At 43.4% G+C, this 27,341-nt stretch overlaps 1 protein-coding gene across 1 annotated transcript; it reads right to left on the bottom strand.

Annotated features, from left to right (window-relative positions):
* Positions 1-3,050: 3,050 nt before the first annotated feature.
* On the bottom strand, positions 3,051-27,341 carry LOC311108960 (transient receptor potential cation channel subfamily A member 1-like; the record flags this gene model as incomplete). The annotated part of the gene is made up of 11 exons (XM_084151741.1): positions 3,051-3,224; positions 7,523-7,623; positions 7,797-7,896; positions 8,245-8,293; positions 8,964-9,100; positions 13,481-13,626; positions 16,396-16,504; positions 16,927-17,034; positions 22,018-22,193; positions 22,677-22,802; positions 27,209-27,341. The coding sequence occupies 11 exons, from the start codon at positions 27,339-27,341 to the stop codon at positions 3,051-3,053; spliced, it is 1,359 nt and encodes a 452-aa protein (XP_084007867.1).

Below are 27,341 nucleotides of genomic sequence, written 5' to 3' on the forward strand. Positions count from 1 at the left end.
ACCAACTATAGGAAGAGGTTGGGTTGGAGGATGAGGAAGAGGAGGATTTGACCCTGTGGTTTATCGTTCAGTATAAGTGATACAGGGCTTGAGGCTAAGGTATCACTGAATGCCACTTGTTTCACTTGTCTAATTCAGGGAATGATCAGTGTTGTAAAATACATCATCAAACAATTAATATTGGCTAATGTCCCCTCATTTCACACTATCAGGAGCATTCCATTACATGTTTATTCCTTAATTGGATTCCACTGTAGCAAGCACTCCATTGTGTATTATTAATAAATTGGTTAATGATCAAATCAGACTCGTTAGGTTTCACCTAGATGTAATGAATCAGAGATGAAGACTGTCCCAAATGGCACCCTGTTCCCTATATAGTGCACTACTGTTGACCCGAGCCTTAGTGCACTTTACAAGGAATAGGGCACCAAATCAAATCAAATCAAATCAAAATGTATTGGTCACATGCCCCGAATACAACAGGTGCAGACATTACAGTGAAATGCTTACTTACAGCCCTTAACCAACAGTGCATTTATTTTTAACGAAAAAAGTTAAAATAAAACAACAACAAAAAAAAGTGTTGAGAAAAAAAAGAGCAGAAGTAAAATAAAGTGACAGTAGGGAGGCTATATATACAGGGGGGAACCGTTGCAGAGTCAATGTGCGGGGGCACCGGCTAGTTGAGGTAGTTGAGGTAATATGTACATGTGGGTAGAGTTAAAGTGACTATGCATAGATAATAAACAGAGTAGCAGCAGCGTAAAAAGGATGGGGTGGGGGGGCAGTGCAAATAGTCCGGGTAGCCATGGTTAGCTGTTCAGGAGTCTTATGGCTTGGGGGTAGAAGCTGTTGAGAAGTCTTTTGGACCTAGACTTGGCACTCCGGTGCCGCTTGCCATTTGGGACACCACCGAGCTCTATGGGTGTCAATTGTCTAAAGTGGCCTCCTCCCCTTCACCTGTGCTGAGCTGGAAAGACAGAATAGATTAAAGCAATACAGTGGAAGCCTGTGGGGGGATTTATGATCTCTTCTCCATTCTTTTAGATCAATTTCATAGGAGATTAGAACAATATTAGCCACTAAAGACAATATCAAATAATGGTTTTGGATAGTGTACAAAATAAATGATAGACTCCCTGCACAGAAATTTGTTTGTAAACTACAGTCGTGGTCAAAAGTTTTGAGAATGACACAAATACTAATTTTCACAAAGTCTGCTGCCTCAGTGTTGATTATGGCAGTTTGCATATACTCCAGAATGTCATGAAGAGTGATCAGATGAATTGCAATGAATTGCAAAATCCCTCTTTGCCATGAAAATGAACATAATCCCCAAAAAACTTTTCCACTGCATTTCAGCCCTGCCAAAAAAGGACCAGATGACATCATGTCAGTGATTCTCTCGTTAACACAGCTGAGAGTGTTGACGAAGACAAGGCTGGAGATCACTCTGTCATGCTGATTGAGTTAGAATAACAGACTGGAAGCTTTAAAAAGGAGAGTGGTGCTTGAAATCATTGTTCTTCCTCTGTTAACCATAGTTACCTGCAAGGAAACACGTGCCGTCATCATTGCTTTGCACAAAAAGGGCTTCACAGGCAAGGATATTGCTGCTAGTAAGATTGCACCTAAATCAACCATTTATCGGATCATCAAGAACTTCAAGGAGAGAGGTTCAATTGTTGTGACGAAGGCGTCAGGGCGCCCAAGGAAGTCCAGCAAGTGCCAGGACCGTCTCCTAAAGTTGATTCAGCTGCGGGATCGGGGCACCACCAGTGCAGTGGTTGCTCAGGAATGGCAGCAGGCAGGTGTGAGTTGCATCTGCACGCACAGTGAAGCAAAGACTTTTGGAGGATGGCCTGTTGTCAAGAAGGGCAGCAAAGAAGCCACTTCTCTCCAGGAAAAACATCAGGGACAGACTGATATTCTGCAAAAGGTACAGGGATTGGACTGCTGAGGACTGGGGTAAAGTCATTTTCTCCGATGAATCCCCTTTCCGATTGTTTGGGGCATCCGGAAAACACCTTGTCCGGAGAAGACAAGGTGAGCGCTACCATCCTGTCCTGTGTCATGTCAATAGTAAAGCATCCTGAGACCATTCTTATGTGGGGTTGCTTCTCAGCCAAGGGAGTGGGCTCAATCACAATTTTGCCTAAGAACACAGCCATGAATAAAGAATGGTACCAACACATTCTCCGAGAGCAACTTCTCCCAACCATCCAAGAACAATTTGGTGACGACCAATGCCTTTTCCAGCATGATGGAGCACCTTGCCATAAGGCAAAAGTGATAACTAAGTGGCTCGGGGAACAAAACATCAACATTTTGGGTCCATGGCCAGGAAACTCCCCAGACCTTAATCCCATTGAGAACTTGTGTTCAACCATCAAGAGGCGGGTGGACAAACAAAAACCCAAAATTTCTGACCAACTACAAGCATTGATTATGCAAGAATGGGCTGCCATCAGTCAGGATGTGGCCCAGAAGTTAATTGACAGCATGCCAGGGCGGATTGCAGAGGCCTTGAAAAAGAAGAGTCAACACTGCAAATATTGACTCTTTGCATAAACTCAATGTAATTGTCAATAAAAGCCTTTGACACTTATGGAATGCTTGTAATTATACTTCAGTATACCATAGTGACATCTGACAAAAATATCTCATAACGCTGAAGCAGTGAACTTTGTGAAGACCAATACTTGTGTCAATCTCAAAACTTTTGACCTTTAATGGCTATTAAAGGCAAGTTTGGCTGAAACCAGTCACTGTGGAGCTGCAGAGAAGAGCATCAGCTAAATGTATATTAGCATAGTATGTTACCCTATTAATAACGCCACTGACAGGATAGTGAAGATCATCCTTGTATGTTACCCTATTAATAACACCACTGACTGGGCAGTGAAGATTTGGCCTAGTATGTTACCCTGTTAATAACACCACTGACTGGGCAGTGAAGATTTGGCCTAGTATGTTACCCTATTAATAACACCACTGACTGGGCAGTGAAGATTTGGCCTAGTATGTTACCCTATTAATAACACCACTCACTGGGCAGCGAAGTGTAGAGCAGACTTCTTGTCCTTGGACTTGTGCTCCAGAGAGACCTGTAGAACCAGGATGTTGTTGACAGAGTGGTGGATGTCCAGTCTGCAGGCGTAGTGGAGCGGAGTGCAGCCCTCATTGTCCTCAGTACTCAGCAGATCCTTCACACTGCTGTGCTGCAGGGGGCAGGACACACACGTGTAAGAAAACAGTACAAACACACACACACACACACACACACACACACACTTGATCCCTGACTTCCCAAGAGCAGATAGACAGATGCTCTCTGCCACCCTAAAGGGTCAGCTGAAGTCTATTATCTCTGCTTCATTCTGGCCTGGCCGATACTGTTCCAGAGGCAACAGCAGAACACGGAGACGCTGGGCAAAGCTCTAAATGGTTATAATAAACTATCATTTGGCACAGAGAGATGGTAATAAAGTTCAACAGTCAGCCTTGGTGCCCTTCCTATTCCCTTTATAGTGCAGTACTTTTTTTTACCAGCTCTGGTCAAAAGGTGTAGTGTGCCATTTGGGATACACCCTATTGGACTCTAGGAACAGACTCATAATGGTTTGTAGAGGTAGAGAGAACATAACAAATGTACATATACATTTTAGTCATTTAGCAGACGCTCTTATCCAGAGTGACTTACAGGAGCAATTAGGGTTAAGTGCCTTGCTCAAGGGCACATCGACAGATTTTTCACCTAGTCGGCTCGGGGATTAGAACCAGCGACCTTTCGGTTACTGGCACAACGCTCTTAACCACTAAGCTACCTGCCGCCCCTTGCCAGCTACAAGTACACTGCCAATAACAATTGGCAGTGTACTTGAAGCTGGCAAGAAAATGAATGGTGGCGGAAAGCGGTACGCTATCCCACCGTTAACGTTTATGCCTTTCCCTAACCTCAAAAACTCGTCTAGTCGCTTAACGTAACCCTCCTTCCCAACCCTTTCCCTAACCTCGAAAACTAGTCTAGTCGCTTAACGTAACCCTCCTTCCCAACCCTTACCATAACCTCAGTGAAACTATACAGTATCTAAATCAAATAAAATTGTAGTTGTCACTTGCTTCGTAATCAACAGGTGTAGGCTAACAGTGAAATGCTTACTTATGTTCTGTTCCCAACAATGCAGAGAGAAATAACAGAAACATGATAACACGAGGAATAAAATATACAATGAGCAACGATAACTTGGCTGTATACACGGGGTACCAGTACAGAGTCAATGTGCAGGGGTACGAGGTAATTGAGGAAGATACAGTATGTACATATAGGTAGTGATAAAGTGACTAGGCAACAGGATAGATAATAAACAGTAGCAGCAGCATGCGTGATGAGTCATAAGAGTTTTGTGCAAAAAGAGTCAATGCAGATAGTCCGGATGGCTATTGGTCAACAATTTGTCTAACCGTTTAGCAGTCTTATGGCTTGTGGGCAAAAGCTGTTCAGGGTCCTGTTGGTTCCAGACCTGGTGCATCGGTACCGCTTGCCAAGCGGTAGCAGGGAGAACAGTCTATGACTTGGGTGGCTGGAGTCTTTAACAATTTGTAGGGCCTTCCTCTGACACCGCCTGGTATAGAGGTCCTGGATTGCAGGGAACTCTGCCCCAGTGATGTGCTGGGCCATACACACTACCCTCTTTAGAGCTTTGCGGTCGGATGCCGAGCAGTTGCCAAACCAAGCGGTGATGCAGCCAGTCAAGATGCTCTCAGTGGTGCAGCTGTAGAACTTTTTGAGGATCTGTGCGCCCATGCCGAATCTTTTAAGCCTCCTGGAAGGAAGAGGTGTTGTCATGCCTTCTTTACGACAGTGTTGATGTGTGTGGACCATGATAATTCCTTAGTGATGTGGACACCAAGGAATTTGAAGCTCACGACCCGCTCAACTGCATCCCAGTCAATGTGTATGGGGGCGTGCTCGGCCCTCTGTTTCCTGTAGTCCACGATCAGCTCCTTTTGTCTTGCTGATGTTGACGGAGAGGTTGTTTTCGTGGCACCACGCTGCCAGGTCACTGACCTCCCTATAGGCTGTCTCATCGTCATCGGTGATGAGGCCAACCATGTCGTGTCGTCAGCAAACTTAACTTAATGTGGGTGAACAGGGAGTAGAGGAGGGGACTAAGCACGCACCCCTGAAGGGCCCCCGTGTTGAGGGTCAGCGCGGCGGATGTGTTGTTCCCTACCCTTACCACCTGGGGGCAACTTGTCAGGAAGTACAGGATCCAGACCAACCAACCACCCCCCTGGGGTTTTACATTTACATTTTAGTCATTTAGCAGACGCTCTTATCCAGAGCGACTTACAGTTAGTGAGTGAATACATTATTTGTTTTATTTTCCATACTGGTCCCCCGTGGGAATCGAACCCACAACACTGCCGTTGCAAACGCCATGCTCTACCAACATCCCCAGCCAGCCATTCCCTCCCCTACCCTGGACGACGCTGGGCCAATTGTGCGCCGCCCCATGGGTCTCCCGGTCGCGGCCGGCTACGAGAGAGCCTGGATTCGAACCAGGATCTCTAGTGGCACAGCTAGCACTGCGATGCAGTGCCTTAGACCACTGCGCCACTCGGGAGACATTTGGGTATGATCAGAGATGTCAACCTCCTCTTTACTAGGTGGATGGACACTACAGTACTACTCTGTGCACCACAAAACCTTATTTTTTCTTCATTTCATTGACATTGCTGTGACCAACTGCTACATCACATACAACAGACTCTGCATATATATAGACATTATATATACAGTGCATTTGTAATGTTTTCAGACCCCCTGACTTTTTCCACATTTTGTTCTAAAATGGATTAACCTCTTACCTCGTTTTTTTTCTTCAATTTTCACCTAAAATGACATACCCAAATCTAACTTCCTGTAGCTCAGGACCTGAAGCAAGGATATGCATATTCCTGATACCATTTGAAAGGAAACACTTTGAAGTTTGTGGAAATGTGAAATTAAGGTAGGATAATATAACACATTAGATCTGGTAAAAGATAATACAAACAAAAAAACATGCGTTTTCTATTTATTTCTTTGTTCCATCATCTTTGAAATGCAAGAGAAAGGCCACAATATAATATTGCAGTTTTGGCGCAATTTTGATTTTGGCCACTAGATGGAAGAAGTGTATAGGCAAAGATTCAGATTGATTTACGTTTACATTTTAGTCATTTAGCAGACGCTCTTATCCAGAGCGATTTACAGTTAGTGAGTGCATACATTATTTTATTCCCCACGTGGGAAACGATTGATCCAGTGAAGCTTTGCAATACTGGACATTTTCAAGTACATAACTATAGAGAACATACAAAAATGATATGGTAATACAAAATGTAAGTTTACACACTCCCAGGAATGTCATACATGATGGATCATTAGCTTATACACTAACTTTCACACATCTAGATGGCCGGGTGGGTGTGGAGCCAGAGACAGCAGGGGTTCAAACTGTAGAACCCAGTTCTTACATTTGAATATAAAACTTGATTTTATCAAACAAACTATGCTACATTTTATCTCTGGGACCCTCAGAATGACAAATCAGAGTAAGTACATTATTTACCGTCAGAGGTGAATGTATCAAACCAGTTTCCGTGAATACGTTTTTTGTTGTTGTGCACTCTCCTCAAACAATAGCATGGTATGTTTTCACTGTAATAGCTACTATAAATTGGACAGTGCAATTAGATTAACAAGAAGTTAATCTTTCTGCCCATATAAGACATGTCTATGTCCTGGAAAGTAAAATAAAAAAACAAAGAATTTCAACGTGCGTTTTTAGATTGTTGTGCCTTTATGGCGACAGGTAGCCCTAGCAGTTAGGAGCGTTGGGCCAGTATCCGAAAGGTCGCTGGTTCAGATCCCCGAGCCGACTAGGTGAAAAATCTGTCCGTGCAAGGCACTTAACCCTAATTACTCCAGGGTCGCCGTCAATAATGGCTGATCCCTGGCTCTGACCCTACTCTCCTAGGGTGTCTCAGGGGGAGTTGGGATATGTAAAAAAAAAAAACTTCCAATTCGCAATTGTACAGGTAATAGGACAAATGTAGGCACCTAATTATTATTATTATTATTATTATTATTATTATTATTATTATTATTATTAACACTCATTTAAGTGTCTCAAAATGTTATGACATTATAGTTCTTGTAGCTGACAGTGTGGTGAATCAATTAACCTAAAACTTGATGGGGCCTATTACAGAAATGTCTGTATAAGCCAAAATGTCATGGTAGTGGAAAAACGGCAAAAAAAAATGCCTTAGAACACACAAATGTCTGTACCATGGACTCCACTGCAGCGCCGAACCTTAACGTAACCCTGGTTCCTAACCCGCGCCGAACCTTAACGTAACCCTCGTTCCTAACCCTAACCGTAATGAATTTCAACCCCTATTCCTAAACGTAAGTTTCCGTAACAACATACCTTTCCAAGCACTACTACCATTGGACATCATCTACCTGTAAGATGTCTCCTGCAAGGTTTTTGAGGCCTTTGGGTTGCAGGATGGCCAGGTGGAGGAAGTTACATCCAGATTTGTCCTTTATGTTCACGTTGGCACCTTAAAAAGACAAACAAACACGCACACACACACAGACACACAGACACACACGTCAAAACCTCAGTTTTGATCCACAGACATGTTGACTTTGAATACAGTTAATGTACCCTGCAATCACACCTGCAACCCTGTACTATTAAACACTCTGAATCTCTGAATCTGTAAAAGCTGACCTTTGGAGAGCAGAAGAGCCACAGTTCTCCAGGCTCCACAGCTAGTAGCCAGCAGCAGCGGGGAAAGACCCTTACAGTCTAGGTAGTCAATGTCTGCACCCTGTCAACACAGAATTCAATACATTTGAGTCCCAAATGGCACCCTATTCCTTATATAGTGCACTACGTTTGACCAGTGCCCTGGCCAAACAGGTCCCATAGGCCCTAGTCAAAAGTAGTGCACCGTGTAGGATATAGGGTGCCATTTGGGATGTAGATATTACAATACAGTTGCAGTGGCTCAAACCGGCACCTTATATGGAATAGTTCGTGGGCAATATTCTTGTAGTGTGTTTACCTTTGAAATTAGGTGTCCGCCAACTCTGGTGTGTGTGTTTGTGTGTGTGTGTGTGTGTGTGTGTGTGTGTGTGTGTGTGTGTGTGTGTGAGTGCTTATGTACTGTATTTACCTTTGAAATGAGGTACTCCGCCAACTCTGTGTGATCAAATATAGTTGCCCTGGAAAAATAACATGCATTATATCACAGCTATAAACAGTCTTTTGTTTGCTTACACTGCCCTTTGCCCAATTAATATACTCAACAAAAATATAAACGCAACATGCAACAATTTCAAAGATTTTACTGAGTTACAGTTCATATAAGGAAGTCAGTCAAATGAAATGAATAAATTAGGCCCTAATCTATGGATTTCACATGACTGGGCAGGGGTGCAGCCATGAGTGGACCTGGGAGGGCATAGACCCACCCACTTTGGGAGCCAGGCCCCCTCCCCTCAGACGATCCCAAAGGTCAAGAAGCCGGATGTGGGGGTCCTAGGATGGCGTGGTTACACGTGGTCTAGGGCTCTAGTCAAAAGTAGTGCATTAAATAGGGAATAGGGTGTGATTTGGGACGCACCGTAGGTGTTAGGCTAGTTGTGAGGTCACCACCCTTACACTATGACTAATGGTTCATTTGTAAACACAACCTTTGTCACGAGCAAACATTGTCCTGACTCCTGAACCGTGTTTGGTTCTGTTCACAATAGAATGGAATGTCTAGGATGTCTGGTTATCATGGATCACTTCATGAGTCTAATAAATATATGAACGAAATAACATTCAAATGAATGAATGAATGAACAAATATATGAATGAATGAATGAATGAATGAACAAACTCTCCCACCTGTGTAAAGGTGTCTGGCTGGCTCCATCGGGCAGGTTAATGATGCGGTCCAGTCTGCTGTAGGAGGACAGCATCAGTTTAACAGCTTCTGTAGCTCCCTGGGAACAGGCAAAGTGAAGCGCTGTGGACCGGTCCACCTGGAGTACAGTACACACACACACACACAAACACACACACACACACACACACACACACACACACACACACACACACGCTGGTTAAGTGTATCACGGAATTGCAGACACAGAAATGTAAAAAAATAATAATAATAATCAGAAAACACAGACCTATTTCCTTTTATCTAGTCCTGTATGTGTAACCATAGAGACATAAAGCGAAGAGTTAGGCAATAGAGATGGGCATCTCCAGTGTAAAGTAAGGCTATGTCCCAGGGAGGTAGAGAGAAGAGGTAATACAAGCCTTTTAATGAGATGTGCATGAATGGCAGGAACAGGGCAGAGGTCACTGTACTCACCTCCACGTACAGTACAGTACAGGAAGTGGAGATCAGTACAATAAGTGAAGTTCAATACAGGAAGTGGAGATCATTTCAGGAAGTGGAGATCAATACAGTACATTAATAAGTTGAGGTCAGTACAGTACATTAATAACTAGAGGTCAGTTCAGTAAGTGGAGGTCAGTACAGGAAGTGGAGATCAGCACAGGAAGTGGAGGTCAGTACAGGAAGTGGAGATCATTTCAGTAAGTGGAGGTCAGTTCAGTACGTTAATAAGTGATCAGTTAAATACAGTAAGTGGAGGTTATTAGTATCAATCGAGCTATCTGGGGCTATTACTGTCTGTCTGCACTCTCTAGACTTCTGCTCCTGCATCTGAACTGGAGTTCAGTCCTTAATGGCACCCTTTTCCATTTAAAGTGCACTTTTGACCAGAGCACATAGGGCCCTGGTCAAAAGTAGTGCACTATATAGGGAAAAGGGTGCCATTTGGGATGCACACTGTGTCTGTCTGTGAGTAAGCCATTTGAAGATCCTAAGAAGACCATAAGCAGATCCCTTGCCTACAAAGTGGTCTACATGTGCACAAAAGAAAAGCCCCTACTGTAAATACATTTTTCAAACGTGAGAGAAATAATTAGCACAAACCCAAGAATCTTTATGATTCTAATCGTCCGTGTGGTAGCTAATACATTGGGGAAACTTTTGGATGATTTGTGACTCGTTTCAGGAAGCTAGGCATATGTCTCACGTCACTACTTCACAGGAGAGCCATTTGAACCTTTGAACATGTATTTTTGAACATGTATTCAAAAATAATACATGAACATGTATTTTTTATCAAAATGCGTTTTTGGGCAGAAATGTCATCTGGAACATGTAAACTTTCATGTGCCTTAATAACAAACTTGTATTCCATCCATAAATAAGAATACAATTGTTAAATTACGAGCCTAGTTGGTTTAGCCACGGAAAAAGAGAGGAACCTTTCCACTAGCCATGATTGGCTGAGATAATGGATGGGCTGGACATGCCAGGAGATGAGTTTCGATTGGTCTGCCATGTAGCACGCTTCTGTCTGTAAAGTGAGCTGTTCAGTATGTGTTGACAGTCCTTTCTACCGCATCGTTTTTGAAAGATATAATGTTAGCCATCGAGAACTACAAAAGTTGTGCTACTTTTCTCAACAACATTGATGCCCTGAATTTAGCAGGCGCTATCGACAGATCAGTTGGAAAAAGTGATGGGCCTCTTTCTGCACATGCCACGGTCAGTGTGAAATGGAGTGACTTGACACAACGCTGTCCAAACAAGATGTAGCTACAAACAAAACAGAGTTAAATGGTTCCAGTCTGCCGTGAAGCATTCATCCATGTATATGGGTAAGAGTCTAGCTACGTTTTCACATATGCGTTTCTAATTTTGTCAGAAAGTCGTTTTTATTGTAAGTTAAAGCATACTGTTAGTTAGCTAGTGAATGTTAGCTTGATGGCTCGTTAGCTAATGTTAAGTGTATGATATGTGTAGTAATATTATTTGAATCAGAAATCAATTTACATTGCTAGTTATAGCCTAATGTTAGCTAGCTAACATTGAACCTAGTTTGTTAGCTTTAGCTACCTGCAGATTCATACTACAGCTATGACAATGTTTGTATTGGTAGTAGTATGAGTTGGGATTATGCCAGTTCATTGTTTAGCTAGCTAGCTACCTACCTAGCTATCTAGAGTGGCTTGCGAAAGTATTCACCCCCCTTGGCATTTTTCCTATTTTGTTGCCTTACAACCTGGTATTAAAATTGATTTTGGGAGGGTTTGTATCATTTGATTTACACAACATGCCTACCACTTTGAAGATGCAAAATATTTTTATTGTGAAATACACAAGAAATAAGAAAAAAATAACAGAAAGCTTGAGCGTGCATAACTATTCACCCCCCCCAAAGTCTTTGTAGAGCCACCTTTTGCAGCAATTACAGCTGCAAGTCTCTTGGGGTATGTCTCTATAAGCTTGGCACTTCTAGCCACTGGGATTTTTGCCCATTCTTCAAAGCAAAACTGCTCCAGCTCCTTCAAGTTGGATGGGTTCTGCTGGTGTACAGCAATCTTTAAGTCATACCACATATTCTCAATTGGATTGAGGTCTGGGCTTTGACTAGGCCATTCCAAGACATTTAAATGTTTCCCTTTAAACCACTCAAGTGTTGCTTTAGCAGTATGCCTAGGGTCATTGTCCTGCTGGAAGGTGAACCTCCATCCCAGTCTCAAATCTCTAGAAGACTGAAACAGGTTTCCCTCAAGAATTTCCCTGTATTTAGCGCCATCCATCGTTCCTTCAATTCTGACCAGTTTCCCAGTCCCTGCCGATGAAAAACATCCCCACAGCATGATGCTGCCACCACCATGCTTCACTGTGGGGATGGTGTTCTTGGGGTTATGAGAGGTGTTGGGTTTGCGCCAGACATAGCGTTTTCCTTGATGGCCAAAAAGCTCAATTTTAGTCTCATCTGACCAGAGTAACTTCTTCCATATGTGTGGGGAGTCTCCCACATGCCTTTTGGCGAACACCAAACGTGTTTGCTTATTTTTTTCTTTAAGCAATGGCTTTTATCTGGCCACTCTTCCGTAAAGCCCAGCTCTGTGGAGTGTACAGCTTAAAGTGATCCTATGGACAGATAATCCAATCTCCACTGTGGAGCTTTGCAGCTCCTTCAGGGTTATCTTTGGTCTCTTTGTTGCCTCTCTGATTAATGCCCTCCTTGCCTGGTCCGTGAGTTTTGGTGGGCGGCCCTCTCTTGGCAGGTTTGTTGTGGTGCAATATTCTTTCCATTTTTTAATAATGGATTTAATGGTGCTCCGTGGGATGTTCAAAGTTTCTGATATTTTTTTATAACCCAACCCTGATCTGTACTTCTCCACAACTTTGTCCCTGACCTGTTTGGAGAGCTCCTTGGTCTTCATGATGCCGCTTGCTTGGTGGTGCCCATTGCTTAATGGTGTTGCAGACTCTGGGGCCTTTCAGAACAGGTGTATATATACTGAGACCATGTGACACTTAGATTGCACAGGTGGACTTTATTTAACTAATTATGTGAATACTGAAGGTAATTGGTTGCACCAAATCATATTTAGGGGCTTCATAGCACAGGGGGTGAATACATATGCACGCACAACTTTTCCGTTATTTATTCTTCATAATTTTTTGAAACAAGTAATTTATTTCATTTCACATCACCAATTTGGACTATTTTGTGTATGTCCATTACATGAAATCCAAATAAAAATCAATTTAAATTACAGGTTGTAATGCAACAAAATAGGAAAAACGCCAAGGGGGATGAATACTTTTGCAAGGCACTGTACATGTCTAAACAAAAGACTCCACTTCGGACGGATTATTACATGACCCATCAAATTAGCCAGGTGTGTCTGGGGGTGATTACGGCCATCTATTGTATTTCATGAACATGTGTACATGTCTAGAGAATAATGACTCATCCACTTAGCTAGATATGGCTGGGGGATGGTTATAGCATTTCCTTCACATGACCCATCAACTATGCAAGTAACCATTTCAGTGTACCGTTTACACCTTCTGTATCCTGTGCATGTGACAAATAAACTTAGATTTTATTTGATATAGCGTCCGTTTACAACATGGCCTCACATGTGAATCCTTAAAGAGATGGGTGGGGCTAAGGCTTAAGAGGGTGTGAGCGATGCTGAATGGGTGTAGACAAAGAAGAGCTCTCCAGTAGGTGTACCCAAACATTCAAGGGCCATTTTCTCAAAAGTGAGGTTACAAGTTTATAAACTTTCAAAGCAGAATTACTTTCCCATTGTTCCTCAACTGTAGTGTATGATGTGCCATTTTCTAGCTCTGGGTCTCTACTTTTATCCAATGTAAAAAACACAATTTAAAATGTTGCTGCATAACGCTGAACCGAGCCGATCGGTCACATTTATTGTATTTAGACTGACTTAAATGTGGCTGTAGTAGGCCTATATTTATTCAAATAATGGTGACTGAAACAACCACATGATCCCCTGTCTTAATGTACCTGTTGCTGGTCGATCTTGGCTCCTTTGTGGATGCAGAACTCGATGATGTCCTTGTTGCCTCCCATGACCGCCAGGTGAAGTGGACTGCTGCACGACTTATCCAGGAAGTTAATGTGTTCCTCTATGGAATGACCCATCTCCTCTCCTGGACAGCACACACACACACACAGGCAGATTTATGTACAAGTACACCCCCTGGACAGGATGCTAGATGCAGAGGGTTCATCTCAATAATCTAAAGTGGTTTCCTCTCCTCGTCTCCTCATCTTGAATAAGTATCAAGAGGAGAGGAGAGGACTATTGAGACCTAAGTGGACAGATGTATTGAGTTGAATCTCTAAAGCATTAGGGTGTATCCTGTTCAAATGAATAACTCCAAACTTTGCTGTGTTTGGTTTCACAGTGTAATGTAAACTAGGGTGACAAGTGAACGAACATGTGAGTCTTCTAACTCAACTCATTTCCCCTTAGTCATGCCATCTGTGGATATCTGGCTAGGCCTGGCCTAAAGAATGTGAATGCCCATTTGGCCCAAAACTGACAACGACAGAAGCTTCACAAATATTTAGCTGTTGTACTAAACACATCAGTGTCCTGTTATGTGTTACTCAGCTGCAGACCTCCCAGGTAAACAGTGTGTCTGTGCTGCGGTCTCTAATTTGTGTGGCTCCCCGGATGACCATTTAGGCACAAAATGGCTCCCCTGTATCAGTCACAAATATGCTGTATATTGACACAAAATGGCCACTGTGTATCATGCCGTGTTCAAGAGAACTTGAAAACTCTGACATTTCCGAGTTGGAAACTTGTTGTAGGAACATTTGGTGTGATTTTTCCCACTAAGAAAGTATCAGACTCGACCAATAAGAAGCTGTACACAAATGTGACTTATTTCAGGAAACTAGGCGTATGTCGCGCTCCACTACTTCACAGGAGAGGCATTTGAACATAAACTTTTTTTGTTTATCAAAATGCATTTTTTGGCAGAAATGCCTTCTGGAACATGTGAATTTTCATGTGCCTTAATAACAAACTTGTATGCCATCTGTAAATACGAATACAATTGTTAAATTACGAGTGTAGTTGGCTTAGCCACAGAAAAAGACAGGAACCTTCTCGCTAGCCATGATTGGCTGAGATAATGGATAGGCTGGACATGCCAAGAGATGAGTTCGGATTGGTCTGCCATGTAGCTCGCTTCTGTCTATAACATGAGCTGGTCAGTATGTGTAGGTATTCCTTTCTAACACCGCTTTTTTGAAAGATATCACGTAGTAGAACTGCAAAGGTGTTGCTCTCCACTTTCTGGAGGACCAAGTTTTGAAATCAGTGGAATGCACGGTGGAATTAGAGTATGATAGCTAAGGAGATGGAGAAAATTCTGGCGTTTGATTCCAAATATGCAGACGGAGTCGAAAAGAGAACACACAGAAGGCTGTTGTATAAAACACCTGTCTCTGGATTACATCTTCAAACTAAGGGCAACCATGGCATCCGTGACAGAGAGGGAGAAGCGTCCATCCATGAATACGGGTAAGATACTCTAGCTAGCTACATTTTCAGATGTTACACATTTCAAATTTAGTCAGAAAGTCGTTTTTATTTAAAGTTCAAACGTACTGTTAGCTAGCTAGCTAACGGTAGCTGGCTGGCTCGCTAACTAACGTTACGTTTATGATCTGTGTAGTAATATTATTCGTATCTCAGAGCCATTTGCATTGCTAGTTATAGCCTAATGTTAGCTAGCTAGCTAACATTGAACCTGGTTGGTTAGCTACAAAGCAGATTCATGCAGGGTAGTAACGTTATGAGTTGGGATTATGGTTCATTGTTTAGCTAGCTAGCTACATGTCTAAACAAAAGACTACACTATGCAAGTAACCATTTCAATAGAATGTTCATGATGTCACTGCGACAACTGTCGATAGACGTAGCTGGTATTCGCTCTGGCTATCTACTCGGATTTCAGAGCACTTGTCTGAGTGTGCCAGAGCGCAGAATAACTGACGAATTTACGAACACTCAACACCCGTTGAATATGGCCGGTGTCAGTAAACATTGGCAAAAAAGCGTAATTAAATTGTTGCCAGCAGCACAGTTGCAGTAACCAACGGCTCTGGATAACATAAAAGCAGCCTAACCAGCTCTGCTAGGGTGAGTAAAACACACCCGTAGTATAAACCAGCCTTTAGTCTTGAAATCTTTGGTTGTTTTGTACATGGCCTCACATGTGAATCATTAAATAGCTGAGTGGGGCTAAAGCTTAAGAGGGTGTAAACAATGCTGAATGGGTGTAGACAAAGAAGAGCTCTCCAGTAGGTGACCAAAACGTTCAAGGGCCATTTTATCAAAAGTGAGGTTACATATTTATCAACTTTCAAAGCAGAATTACATTCCCATTGTTCCTCAACTGTACTGTCTGATGTACACATTTCTAGCTCTGAGTCTCTACTTTTAGCCAATGTAAAAAACACAATTTCAAATTTTGCTACATAAGCCGGTCGGTCACAAATAAAATTTGATTTGATTTGATTTTGACAAAGATGGTAATATTGGTAAAGGATTAGCCTGAGTACCAGCCTTTTTGTGCTATCATGCTAACATGTTTGGCTTGACAAGGACAGGAATGGAATTGACAAAATCACAAACAGATCTGGGACCAGGCAGCTACATTTTAGCAGACACTCTTATCCAGAGCGACTTACAGTTAGTGAGTGCATACATTTTTCATACTGGTCCCCCCGTGGGAAACGAACCCACAACCCTGGCGTTGCAAGCGCCATGCTCTACCAACTGAGCTACAGGGGACTACTAGTGACGGGTGAGGGGAAACTTACAATAGTAAAGTGCTTTTATACCCATAGATAAGTGTTGCATCCTGTATAAATGCAATCCTTTATTCTCCTCATCATACCAGCTTTAAGGATGACATCCATGGCTTTCTTTGAGCCTGCGAAGGCGGCTGCATGGATAGCGTACTGGCCCAGTTTGTTCTGACTGGAGAGCCGCGCCCCGTGCTTCAGCTACAGAACAGGAAATAGGACACGTTAGGAAAGAGTCAGGAGTTTTAATACAGCATTGACACAAAGCATTGGTAACAGTTTTGTGACAGTTAATTGTGACAGTTAATAATACCATATGCATAACATCTATATTATATATTATATATTATATTATACTATATATTATATTACATAGGAGAGACTGAAAGCTATTTGCATTATTCTAACTCTTGTTTATAAACATTAAACACATATTTGTATACATTCTCTCATAAAAATAGGATTATTGAATATTATTTGACATGAATTGTACAACAGGCTGTGTACACTTAGACACTTAAGCCTATATTACTTGATTTTTATAACACTTTCAATGAAGTATGTACAATGCTTTATAACGTCCTTTATAATGCCTTATAATGGGCATATAATGTTCCACTCACCAGTATAGAGAAAGCGTCAGTATTATTGATGGAGCAGGCTAACATTACAGGAGTGTTGCCCAGACTTCCTTCTAGGTTAGACTCTGTCTTATAGTGAGACAACAGGAGCTGGCAGAAACAACAACAACAACACACAAACAAATTAATAATGAAACCTTATGTGATATGAATTAATGAATGCATGAATGAATGAATGAAATTGTATTTTGTTCGCCAACAGCAGCTGGGTAAACAACGACAACACATGAATGATTAATGAAACCTCTGTGATACATACCTGTACTTGTCTCTTTCTACTCCCTGTCACAGGGACCGTTGGTACGGATACACTGTATCCCAGACAACAGTCCTAGAGCCAGGGGGGGCTCAGCCTCTTTAACCTTCAACCTCTTTAACCAAGCTTGGCTTTGGGTGACCAGATTCTGTTTGGGAAGCCACATCCATTGTCCTTTTACTCTGGCACAACCCTGGGTTACCAGACGCCTCCTACCCACCAGAGTGACCCACAAACCCGCCAGATGCTCTTGCTTGTCTCTATCCATGGTGACCTAATCGGTTATATTCATCCATCCATATCTATTCACATCCATTGTCCCTTAGCTCTGGGTTACCGGATGCATCGTACCCTCCAGAGTGGCCCACACACTAATTTTCAACAGCCAGGTAAGAAAATACCCTTCAATGAGTCAAAATATAGGACACACCCACTAATTCAAGGGGTTTTATTTATTTTTACTATTTTCTACATTGCAGAGGATAAGTTAATTAGAGTTACCAGCCTCAGAAATCGGCAGTTAACTGCACCTCAGATTGCACCTCACAGTGTTCAAGTCACAGACACATCTCAACATCAACTGTTCAGAGGGGACTGTGTGAATCAGGCCTTCATGGTCGAATTGCTGCAAAGAAACCACTACTAAATGATACCAATTAGAAGAAGAGACTTGCTTGGATCAAGAAACACAAGCAATGGACATGTGTCCTTTGGTCTGGAGTCCAAATTTGATATTTTAGGTTCCAACCGCTGTGCCTGTGTGAGACGCGGTGTGGGTGAACGGATGATCTCCGCATGTGTATTTCCCACCGTAAAGCATGGAGGAGGAGGTGTTATGGTGTGGGGGTGCTTCGCTGGTGACACTGTCTGTGATTTATTTAGAATTCAAGGCACACTTAACCAGCATGGCTACCACAGCATTCTGCAGCGATACGCCATCCCATCTGGTTTGGGCTTAGTGGGACTATCATTTGCTTTTCAACAGGACAATGACCCAACACACCTCCAGGCTGTGTAAGGGCTATTTGACCAAGAAGGAGAGTGATGGAGTGCTGCATCAGATGACCTGGCCTCTACAATCCCCCGACCTCAACCAAATTGAGATGGTTTGGGATGAGTCGGACTGCAGAGTGAAGGAAAAGCAGCCAACAAGTGCTCAGCATATGTGGGAACTGCTTTAAGACTGTTGGAAAAGCATTCCAGGTGAAGATGGTTGAGAGAATGCCAAGAGTGTGCAATGCTGTCATCAAGGCAAAGGGTGGCTATTTGAAGAATCTCAAATATAAATATATTTTGATTTGTTTAACACTTTTTGGTTACTACATGATTCCATATGTGTTATTTCATAGTTTTGATGTCTTCACTGGTGTTCTAAAAGTTTTGACCGGTAGTGTACAGTGAGGGAAAAAGTATTTGATCCCCTGCTGATTTTGTAAGTTTGCCCACTGACAAAGACATGATCAGTCTAGAATTTTAATGGTATGTTTATTTGAACAGTGAGAGACAGAATAACAACAAAAAAATCCCGAAAACCGCATGTCAAAAATGTTATAAATTGATTTGCATTTTAATGAGGGAAATAAGTATTTGACCCATCTGCAAAATTTGACTTAGTACTTGGTGGCAAAACCCTTGTTGGCAATCACAGAGGTCAGACGTTTCTTGTAGTTGGCCACCAGGTTTGCACACATCTCAGGAGGGATTTTGTCCAACTCCTCTTTGCAAATCAGACTCTCTTAGAGGTTATCCTGAATACACTTAGCATTAGAGTTTATTGGTTATGTTATCTACACTATACACTTAGCATTAGATTATGCACAGGTTCAAACTTTACATCTCTGGCTAAGATGTATGGACTATAATAGCTATAGACAGCTCATACAGTGGCTTGCGAAAGTATTCACCCCCCTTGGCATTTTTCCTATTTTGTTGCCTTACAAACTGGAATTAAAATTGATTTCTGGGGGGGTTTGTATCATTTGATTTACACAACATGCCTAACACTTTGAAGATGCAACTTATTTTTTTGTGTGAAACAAACAAGAAATAAGACAAAAAAACAGAAAACTTGAGCGTGCATAACTATTCACCCCCCCCCAAAGTCAATACTTTGTAGAGACACCTTTTGCAGCAATTACAGCTGCAAGTCTCTTGGGATATGTCTCTATAAGTTTGGAACATCTAGCCACTGGGATTTTTGCCCATTCTTCAAGGCAGAACTGCTCCAGCTCCTTCAAGATGGATGGGTTCCGCTGGTGTACAGCAATCTTTAAGTCATACAACAGATTCTCAATTGGATTGAGGTCTGGGCTTTGACTAGGCCATTCCAAGACATTTCCCCTTAAACCACTCGAGTGTTGCTTTAGCAGTATGCTTAGGGTCATTGTCCTGCTGGAAGGGTCATTGTCCTCTGTAGCTCAGCTAGTAGAGCACAGCACTTGTAACGCCAGGGTAGTGGGTTCGATCCCCGGGACCACCCATACACAAAAATGTATGCATGCATGACTGTAAGTCGCTTTGGATAAAAGAGTCTGCTAAATTGCATATTATTATTATTTATTATTAAGGTGAACCTCCGTCCCAGTCTCAAATTTCTGGAAGACTGAAACAGGATTCCCTCAAGTATTTCCCTGTATTTAGCGCCATCCATCATTCCTTCAATTCTGACCATTTTCCCAGTCCCTGCCGATGAAAAACATCCCCACAGCATGATGCTGCCATCACCATGCTTCACCGTGGGGATGGTGTTCTCGGGGTGATGAGAGGTGTTGGGTTTGCACCAGTTTTCCTTGATGGCCAAAAAGCTCAATTTTAGTCTCATCTGACCAGATAACCTTCTTCCATGTGTTTGGGGAGTCTCCCACATGCCTTTTGGCGAACACCAAACATGTTTGCTTATTTTTTTCTTTAAGCAATGGCTTTTTTCTGGCCACAGCAATCCCAGCTCTGTGGAGTGTATGGCTTAAAGTGGTCCTAAGGACAGACACTCCAATCTCCACTGGGGAGCTTTGCAGCTCCTTCAGGGTTATCTTTGGTCTCTTTGTTGCCTCTCTGATTAATGCCCTCCTTGCCTGGTCCGTGAGTTTTGGTAGGTGGCCCTCTCTTGGCAGGTTTGTTGTGGTGCCATATTCTTTCCATTTTGTAATAATGGATTTAATGGTGCTCCATGGGATGTTCAAAGTTTCAGATATTTTTTTATAACCCAACCCTGATCTGTACTTCTCCACAACTTTGTCCCTGACCTGTGTGGAGAGCTCCTTGCTCTTCATGGTGCCGCTTGCTTGGTGGTGCCCCTTGCTTAGTGGTGTTGCAGACTCTGGGGCCTTTCAGAACAGGTGTATATATACTGAGATCATATGACAGATCATGTGACACTTAGATTGCACACAGGTGGACTTTATTTAACTAATTATGTGACTTCTGAAGGTAATTGGTTGCACCAGATCTTATTTAGGGGCTTCATAACAAAGGGGGTGAATACAGATGCACGCACCACTTTTCCGTTATTTATTTTGTAAAATTTTTGAAATAAGTTATTATTTTCATTTCACTTCACCAATTTGGACTATTTTGTGTATGTCCATTACGTGAAATCCAAATAAAAATCAATTTAAATTACAGGTTGTAATGCAACAAAATAGGAAAAACGCCAAGGGGGATGGATACTTTTACAAGGCACTGTAAGTCCCATAAGCCTCTTAATAATACCATAAAGGTATCTTAGAACAAATGTCATTATAGTGTCCGAGCGTTGCTGCGTAGACTCCCAAACTGGCTAGATTCATCAGCATACGTTTATGGCCTATAGCATTTATTCACATCATAATGGACTCAGATTGATGAATGCAGTTTTATATTATTGCACATAATTTTAATATCAACTACAAAACTGTGTAGAAATGATAATGGAGCTAAATTCATACAGTTTATTGACTGTATCCAGTGCGCTAATAATCACCATCTTCCAATTGGCTCATTCATCCCCTGTCACGCCCTGACTCAGGGGACGCTTATATGTTGAGTCAGGGTGTGTATATTCCTTGTTGTGCTTGTTCTATGTTATAGGATCTAGTATGTGTGGATCTATGTTGGCCGGTGTGGTTCCCAATCAGAGGCAGCTGTCGCTCGTTGTCTCTGATTGGGGACCATACTTAGGCAGCCTAGTGGCACTGTCTAGATGTGGGATCTTGTTCCGTGTAAGGTTTGTTGTTCTGTACTACCTTGGACTTTATGTTTCGTTTCCTTTGTTGTTTTGTCGTGTTGTTTATTATGTTAATAAACATGTACGCATATCACGCTGCGCCTTGGTCTGACCCGTCATTCAACAAACGTGACATCCCCCCTCCTCCATACCTGTAAGTATCCCGCAGGTCGTTGCTGTAATTGAGAATGTTTTCTCAGTCAACTTACCTGGTAAAATAAAAATATCTAAGATCTGGTAAAATACAAAAATAAATACAAAAAGCACAGTTAAGAAAGCTGGAGAAAAAAATATTCCCCAAACTGGCAGGGGACTATATTTTGCAAATTTTAATGGCGAGGAAATATAAGTCATTTTCAGTGCGGCCCTCTGGACCTCGTTGAAGACCGAATGTGGCCTCCGAGGCAAAATGACTTTGACACCGCTGGTTTAGGACAAGGACGGAATGAAAAGGCCATGGTAAGGCAGTAGGGGCTGTTGGAGGAGTTGGTGGGGCAGGAAAGGAAGGTAAGGGTAGCTCACCTCTAGGTGTAGGAGAGACCCAAGGCTGTTTAGGAGAAGGGGAAGGCTGGGGGGGAGTGGTTACAGGGGGGAACTAAGGATCATGGTGTCTCACCTCGACCAGATGATTGTGTGTTTGGCTGACCGCCAGGTGTAGCGGTGACATCAGGGCCTTGTTGAGGACGTTGGGTTCGGCCCCCAGCTCTAACAGAGCCCTGCAGCTCTCTGATTGGTTCCTCTGCACAGCCCAGTGCAGCGGCATAGACCCCTCGTCATCGTACAGGTTCCCCTCTGGGAAGAGAAGACAGAGGAAGGACGCACAAATTAATAGACAGACGCATAAACGGAGGGCCAGTATAAAAAAAAAAAAAATAATAATAATGTATGCACTCATTAACTGTAAGTCGCTCTGGATGAGAGCGTCTGCTAAATGACAAATAAAATATATATATACACTGTAAATATATAATAAAAAAACAATAATAATAACATACACATACACACACACTCAAGCGCGTGCGCACACACACACACATACAAACATATATTAAGATGAGGAAACATGAGAACATTTTTTTTTTAAATAAATTAAAAGGAACAATTTCACTAAAGTTAATCTACATCATACTGGCAGCCTTCTTGTCCTTGTAGGATGGGAGCCTCACCATCGCTGGCTGTGATGCTGTGTGTGTGTATGCGTGTACGTGTCTGTGTGTGTGTGTGTGTGCGTGCATGCGTGCTTGTGTCTGTGTGTGTGTGTGTGTGACGCCTCACCATCTCTGTGTGTGTTGCTGCAGATGAACCTGATAACAGGGATGTTTCCTGCACCAGCAGCGTGGTGGAGCAGAGAGCCACCAGAGTCATCCTGTTCCCTCAGTTCCTCCTCACCATCGCCTCCAGCTGGGACACATCACATTGGGACGGATGGGGAAAGAGGTAAGGAAGGTTGGGGTTAATTCAATTTCCATTCAATCAATTCAGGTACATTAAAACATTTTGTAAATACAGTGCATTCGGAAAGTATTTAGACCCCTTTCACTTTCTCCACATTTTGTTACGTCACAGCCTTATTCCAAAATTGATTAAATAAAACATTTTCCTCATCAATCTACACACAATACCCCATAATGACAAAGGGAAAACAGGTTTTTATAAATTTTTGCAAATGTATTAAAGATAAAAAACAGAAATACCTTATTTACATAAGTATTCAGACCCTTTGCTATGAGATTTGAAATTTAGCTCAGGTGCATCCTGTTTCCATTGATCATCCTTGAGATTTTTCTACAACTTGATTGGAGTCCACCTGTGGTAAATTAAATTGATTGGACATGATTTGGAAAGGCACACACCTGTCTATAAGGTCCCACAATTGACAGCGCATGTCAGAGCAAATCCAAGCCATGAGGTCAAAGGAATTGTCCGTTAAGCTCCGAGACAGGATTGTGTCGAGGCACAGATCTGGGGAAGGGTACCAAAACATTTCTGCAGCATTGAAGGTCCCCAAGAACATAGTGGCCTCCATCATTCTTACATGGAAGAAGTTTAGAACCACCAAGAATATACCTAGAACTGGCCGCTCGGCCAAACTGAGCAATCGGGGGAGAAGGGCCTTGGTCAGGGAGGTGAACAAGATACCGATGGTCACTCTGACAGAGCTCTGAAGACTCTCAGACCATGAGAAACAAGATTCTCTGGTCTGATGAAACCAAGATTGAACTCTTTGGCCTGAATGCCAAGTGTCACATATGGAGGAAACCTGGCACCATCCCTACAGTGAAGCATGGTGGTGGAAGCATCATGCTGTGGGGATGTTTTTCAGTGGTAGGGACTGGGAGACTAGTCAGGATCGAGGGAAAAATGAACAGAGCAAAGTACACAGAGATCCTTGATGAAAACCTGCTCCAGAGTGCTCAGGACCTCAGACTGGGGCGAAGGTTCACCTTCCAACAGGACAATGACCCTAAGCACACAGCCAAGACAACACAGGAGTGGCTTCGGGACAAGTCTCTGAATGTCCTTGAGTAGCCCAGCCAGAGCCCGGACTTCAACCCGATCGAAATTCTCTATAGAGACCTGAAAATAGTTGTGCAGCGATGCTCCCCATCCAACATGACAGAGTTTGAGAGGATCTGCAGAGAAGAATGGGAGAAACTCCCCAAATACAGGTGTGCCAAGCTTGTAGCGTCATACCCAAGAAGACTTGAGGCTGTAATCGCTGCCAAAGGTGCTTCAACAAAGTACTGAGTAAAGGGTCTGAATATTTACGTAAATGTGATATTTCAGTTTTCATTTTTTATACATTTGCAAAAAAAATCTAAAAACCTATTTTTGCTTTGTCATTATGGGGTATTGTATGTAGATTGATGAAGGAAAAAAACAATGTAATCCATTTTAGAATAAGGCTGTAATGTAACGAAATGTATAAAAGTGAATGGGTCTGAGTACTTTCCGAATGCACTGTTTTGTATGAAATCACATATTATGTGTGCTTCTGCATGTGTACCGAGGTCACATCTAACTAATGTACCAAGATCAAATCATAAACCCTCATAGAGAGTCACTGAGGAAAACAGGAATTGGAACGGAATGTTCAGTTTACTTCCTGAATAGGCAGTAGTTTATTCAACCAGAGGGGATAGGGTTAAACTGTACATGACATAGTATGTTCAACCAGAGGGGATAGGGTTAAACTGTACATGACATAGTATGTTCAACCAGAGGGGATAGGGTTAAACTGTACATGACATAGTATGTTCAACCAGAGGGGATAGGGTTAAACTGTAGATGACATATTATGTTCAACCAGAGGGGATAGGGTTAAACTGTAGATGACATATTATGTTCAACCGGAGGGGTTAGGGTTGTAGATAACCATATCTGTTCTGTAAACATGATCCTGGATGGCAGGGAGCTCTGATATAGAGGTCCTGGATGGCAGGGAGCTCTGATATAGAGGTCCTGGATGGCAGGGAGCTCTGATATAGAGGTCCTGGATGGGAGGGAGCTCTGATATAGAGGTCCTGGATGGCAGGGAGCTCTGATATAGAGGTCCTGGATGGCAGGGAGCTCTGGTATAGAGGTCCTGGATGGCAGAGAGCTCTGATATAGAGGTCCTGGATGGCAGGGAGCTCTGATATAGAGGTCCTGGATGGCAGGGAGCTCTGGTATAGAGGTCCTGGATGGCAGGGAGCTCTGATATAGAGGTCCTGGATGGCAGGGAGCTCTGATATAGAGGTCCTGGATGGTAGGGAGCTCTGATATAGAGGTCCTGGATGGCAGGGAGCTCTGATATAGAGGTCCTGGATGTCAGGGAGCTCTGATATAGAGGTTCTGGATGGCAGGGAGCTCTGGTATAGAGGTCCTGGATGGCAGGGAGCTGTGATATAGAGGTCCTGGATGGCAGGGAGCTCTGATATAGAGGTCCTGGATGGCAGGGAGCTCTGATATAGAGGTTCTGGATGGCAGGGAGCTCTGGTATAGAGGTCCTGGGTGGCAGGGAGCTCTGATATAGAGGTCCTGGATGGCAGGGAGCTCTGGTATAGAGGTCCTGGATGGCAGGGAGCTCTGATATAGAGGTCCTGGATGGCAGGGAGCTCTGATATAGAGGTCCTGGATAGCAGGGAGCTCTGATATAGAGGTCCTGGATGGCAGGGAGCTCTGGTGTAGAGGTCCTGGATGGCAGGGAGCTCTGGTATAGAGGTCCTGGATGGCAGGGAGCTCTGATATAGAGGTCCTGGATGGGAGGGAGCTCTGATATAGAGGTCCTGGATGGCAGGGAGCTCTGATATAGAGGTCCTGGATGGCAGGGAGCTCTGGTATAGAGGTCCTGGATGGCAGAGAGCTCTGATATAGAGGTCCTGGATGGCAGGGAGCTCTGATATAGAGGTCCTGGATGGCAGGGAGCTCTGGTATAGAGGTCCTGGATGGCAGGGAGCTCTGATATAGAGGTCCTGGATGGCAGGGAGCTCTGATATAGAGGTCCTGGATGGTAGGGAGCTCTGATATAGAGGTCCTGGATGGCAGGGAGCTCTGATATAGAGGTCCTGGATGTCAGGGAGCTCTGATATAGAGGTTCTGGATGGCAGGGAGCTCTGGTATAGAGGTCCTGGATGGCAGGGAGCTGTGATATAGAGGTCCTGGATGGCAGGGAGCTCTGATATAGAGGTCCTGGATGGCAGGGAGCTCTGATATAGAGGTTCTGGATGGCAGGGAGCTCTGGTATAGAGGTCCTGGGTGGCAGGGAGCTCTGATATAGAGGTCCTGGATGGCAGGGAGCTCTGGTATAGAGGTCCTGGATGGCAGGGAGCTCTGATATAGAGGTCCTGGATGGCAGGGAGCTCTGGTATAGAGGTCCTGGATGGCAGGGAGCTCTGATATAGAGGTCCTGGATGGCAGGGAGCTCTGATATAGAGGTCCTGGATAGCAGGGAGCTCTGATATAGAGGTCCTGGATGGCAGGGAGCTCTGGTGTAGAGGTCCTGGATGGCAGGGAGCTCTGGTATAGAGGTCCTGGATGGCAGGGAGCTCTGATATAGAGGTCCTGGATGGCAGGGAGCTCTGATATAGAGGTCCTGGATGGCAGGGAGCTCTGATATAGAGGTCCTGGATAGCAGGGAGCTCTGATATAGAGGTCCTGGATGGCAGGGAGCTCTGGTGTAGAGGTCCTGGATGGCAGGGAGCTCTGGTATAGAGGTCCTGGATGGCAGGGAGCTCTGCTCCGGAGATGTATTGGGCTGTCCACACAAGCCTCTGTAGCGCCATGCGATGGAGGGCGGTGCTGTTGTCATTCCAAGCAGTGTGTGCAGCCAGTCAATATGCTCTCAGTGGTACAGCTGTGGAACCTTTTCAGCATTTGAGGGCCCATGCCAAACTTTTTCAACCTCCTGAGGGGGAAGAGGAGCTGTCGTGTGTGTCTGGACAATTTGAAGTCTTTAGTGATTTGGACACCGAGGAACTTGAAGCTGTCTACCTGCTCCACAATGGTGTTGACGCTGAGCTGTAGTCAATGAACAGCATTCTCACATAGATATTCCAAATCATTTCATATTATTGTGATGTTATGTGGACAGTGCTTGTAACTACTGCGTCCATATCAAGCATTGGGTTGCACAATTCTGGTAACTTTCCCAAAATTCCCAGGTTTCCCGAAATCCCGGTTGGAGGAATTTCTGGATTTTTCTAACCGGAAATTCTACAAAACCTTTTTGGAATGTCATTGTATTTTTGAAACCCTTGTCAAGCCAAAGATGTATTTCATATTTTAAATTGACATTTAAAGGCACAATAAAGCATTGGAACTTGTACTTACCTCAAACAGGTTTATGGACGCCAGCGTGACGTCCGTTTTTGCAGTGAGTTGGTGAGATCTTGTTTCATCATCATCAATCACACACTTATAGGAACCATTCTGCGGTGCCACTTCCTTGGTGAGCTGCAT

This window comes from Coregonus lavaretus, assembly GCF_964263955.1.
Source record: "Coregonus lavaretus genome assembly, chromosome: 34".
NCBI classification, from domain to species: domain Eukaryota; kingdom Metazoa; phylum Chordata; class Actinopteri; order Salmoniformes; family Salmonidae; genus Coregonus; species Coregonus lavaretus.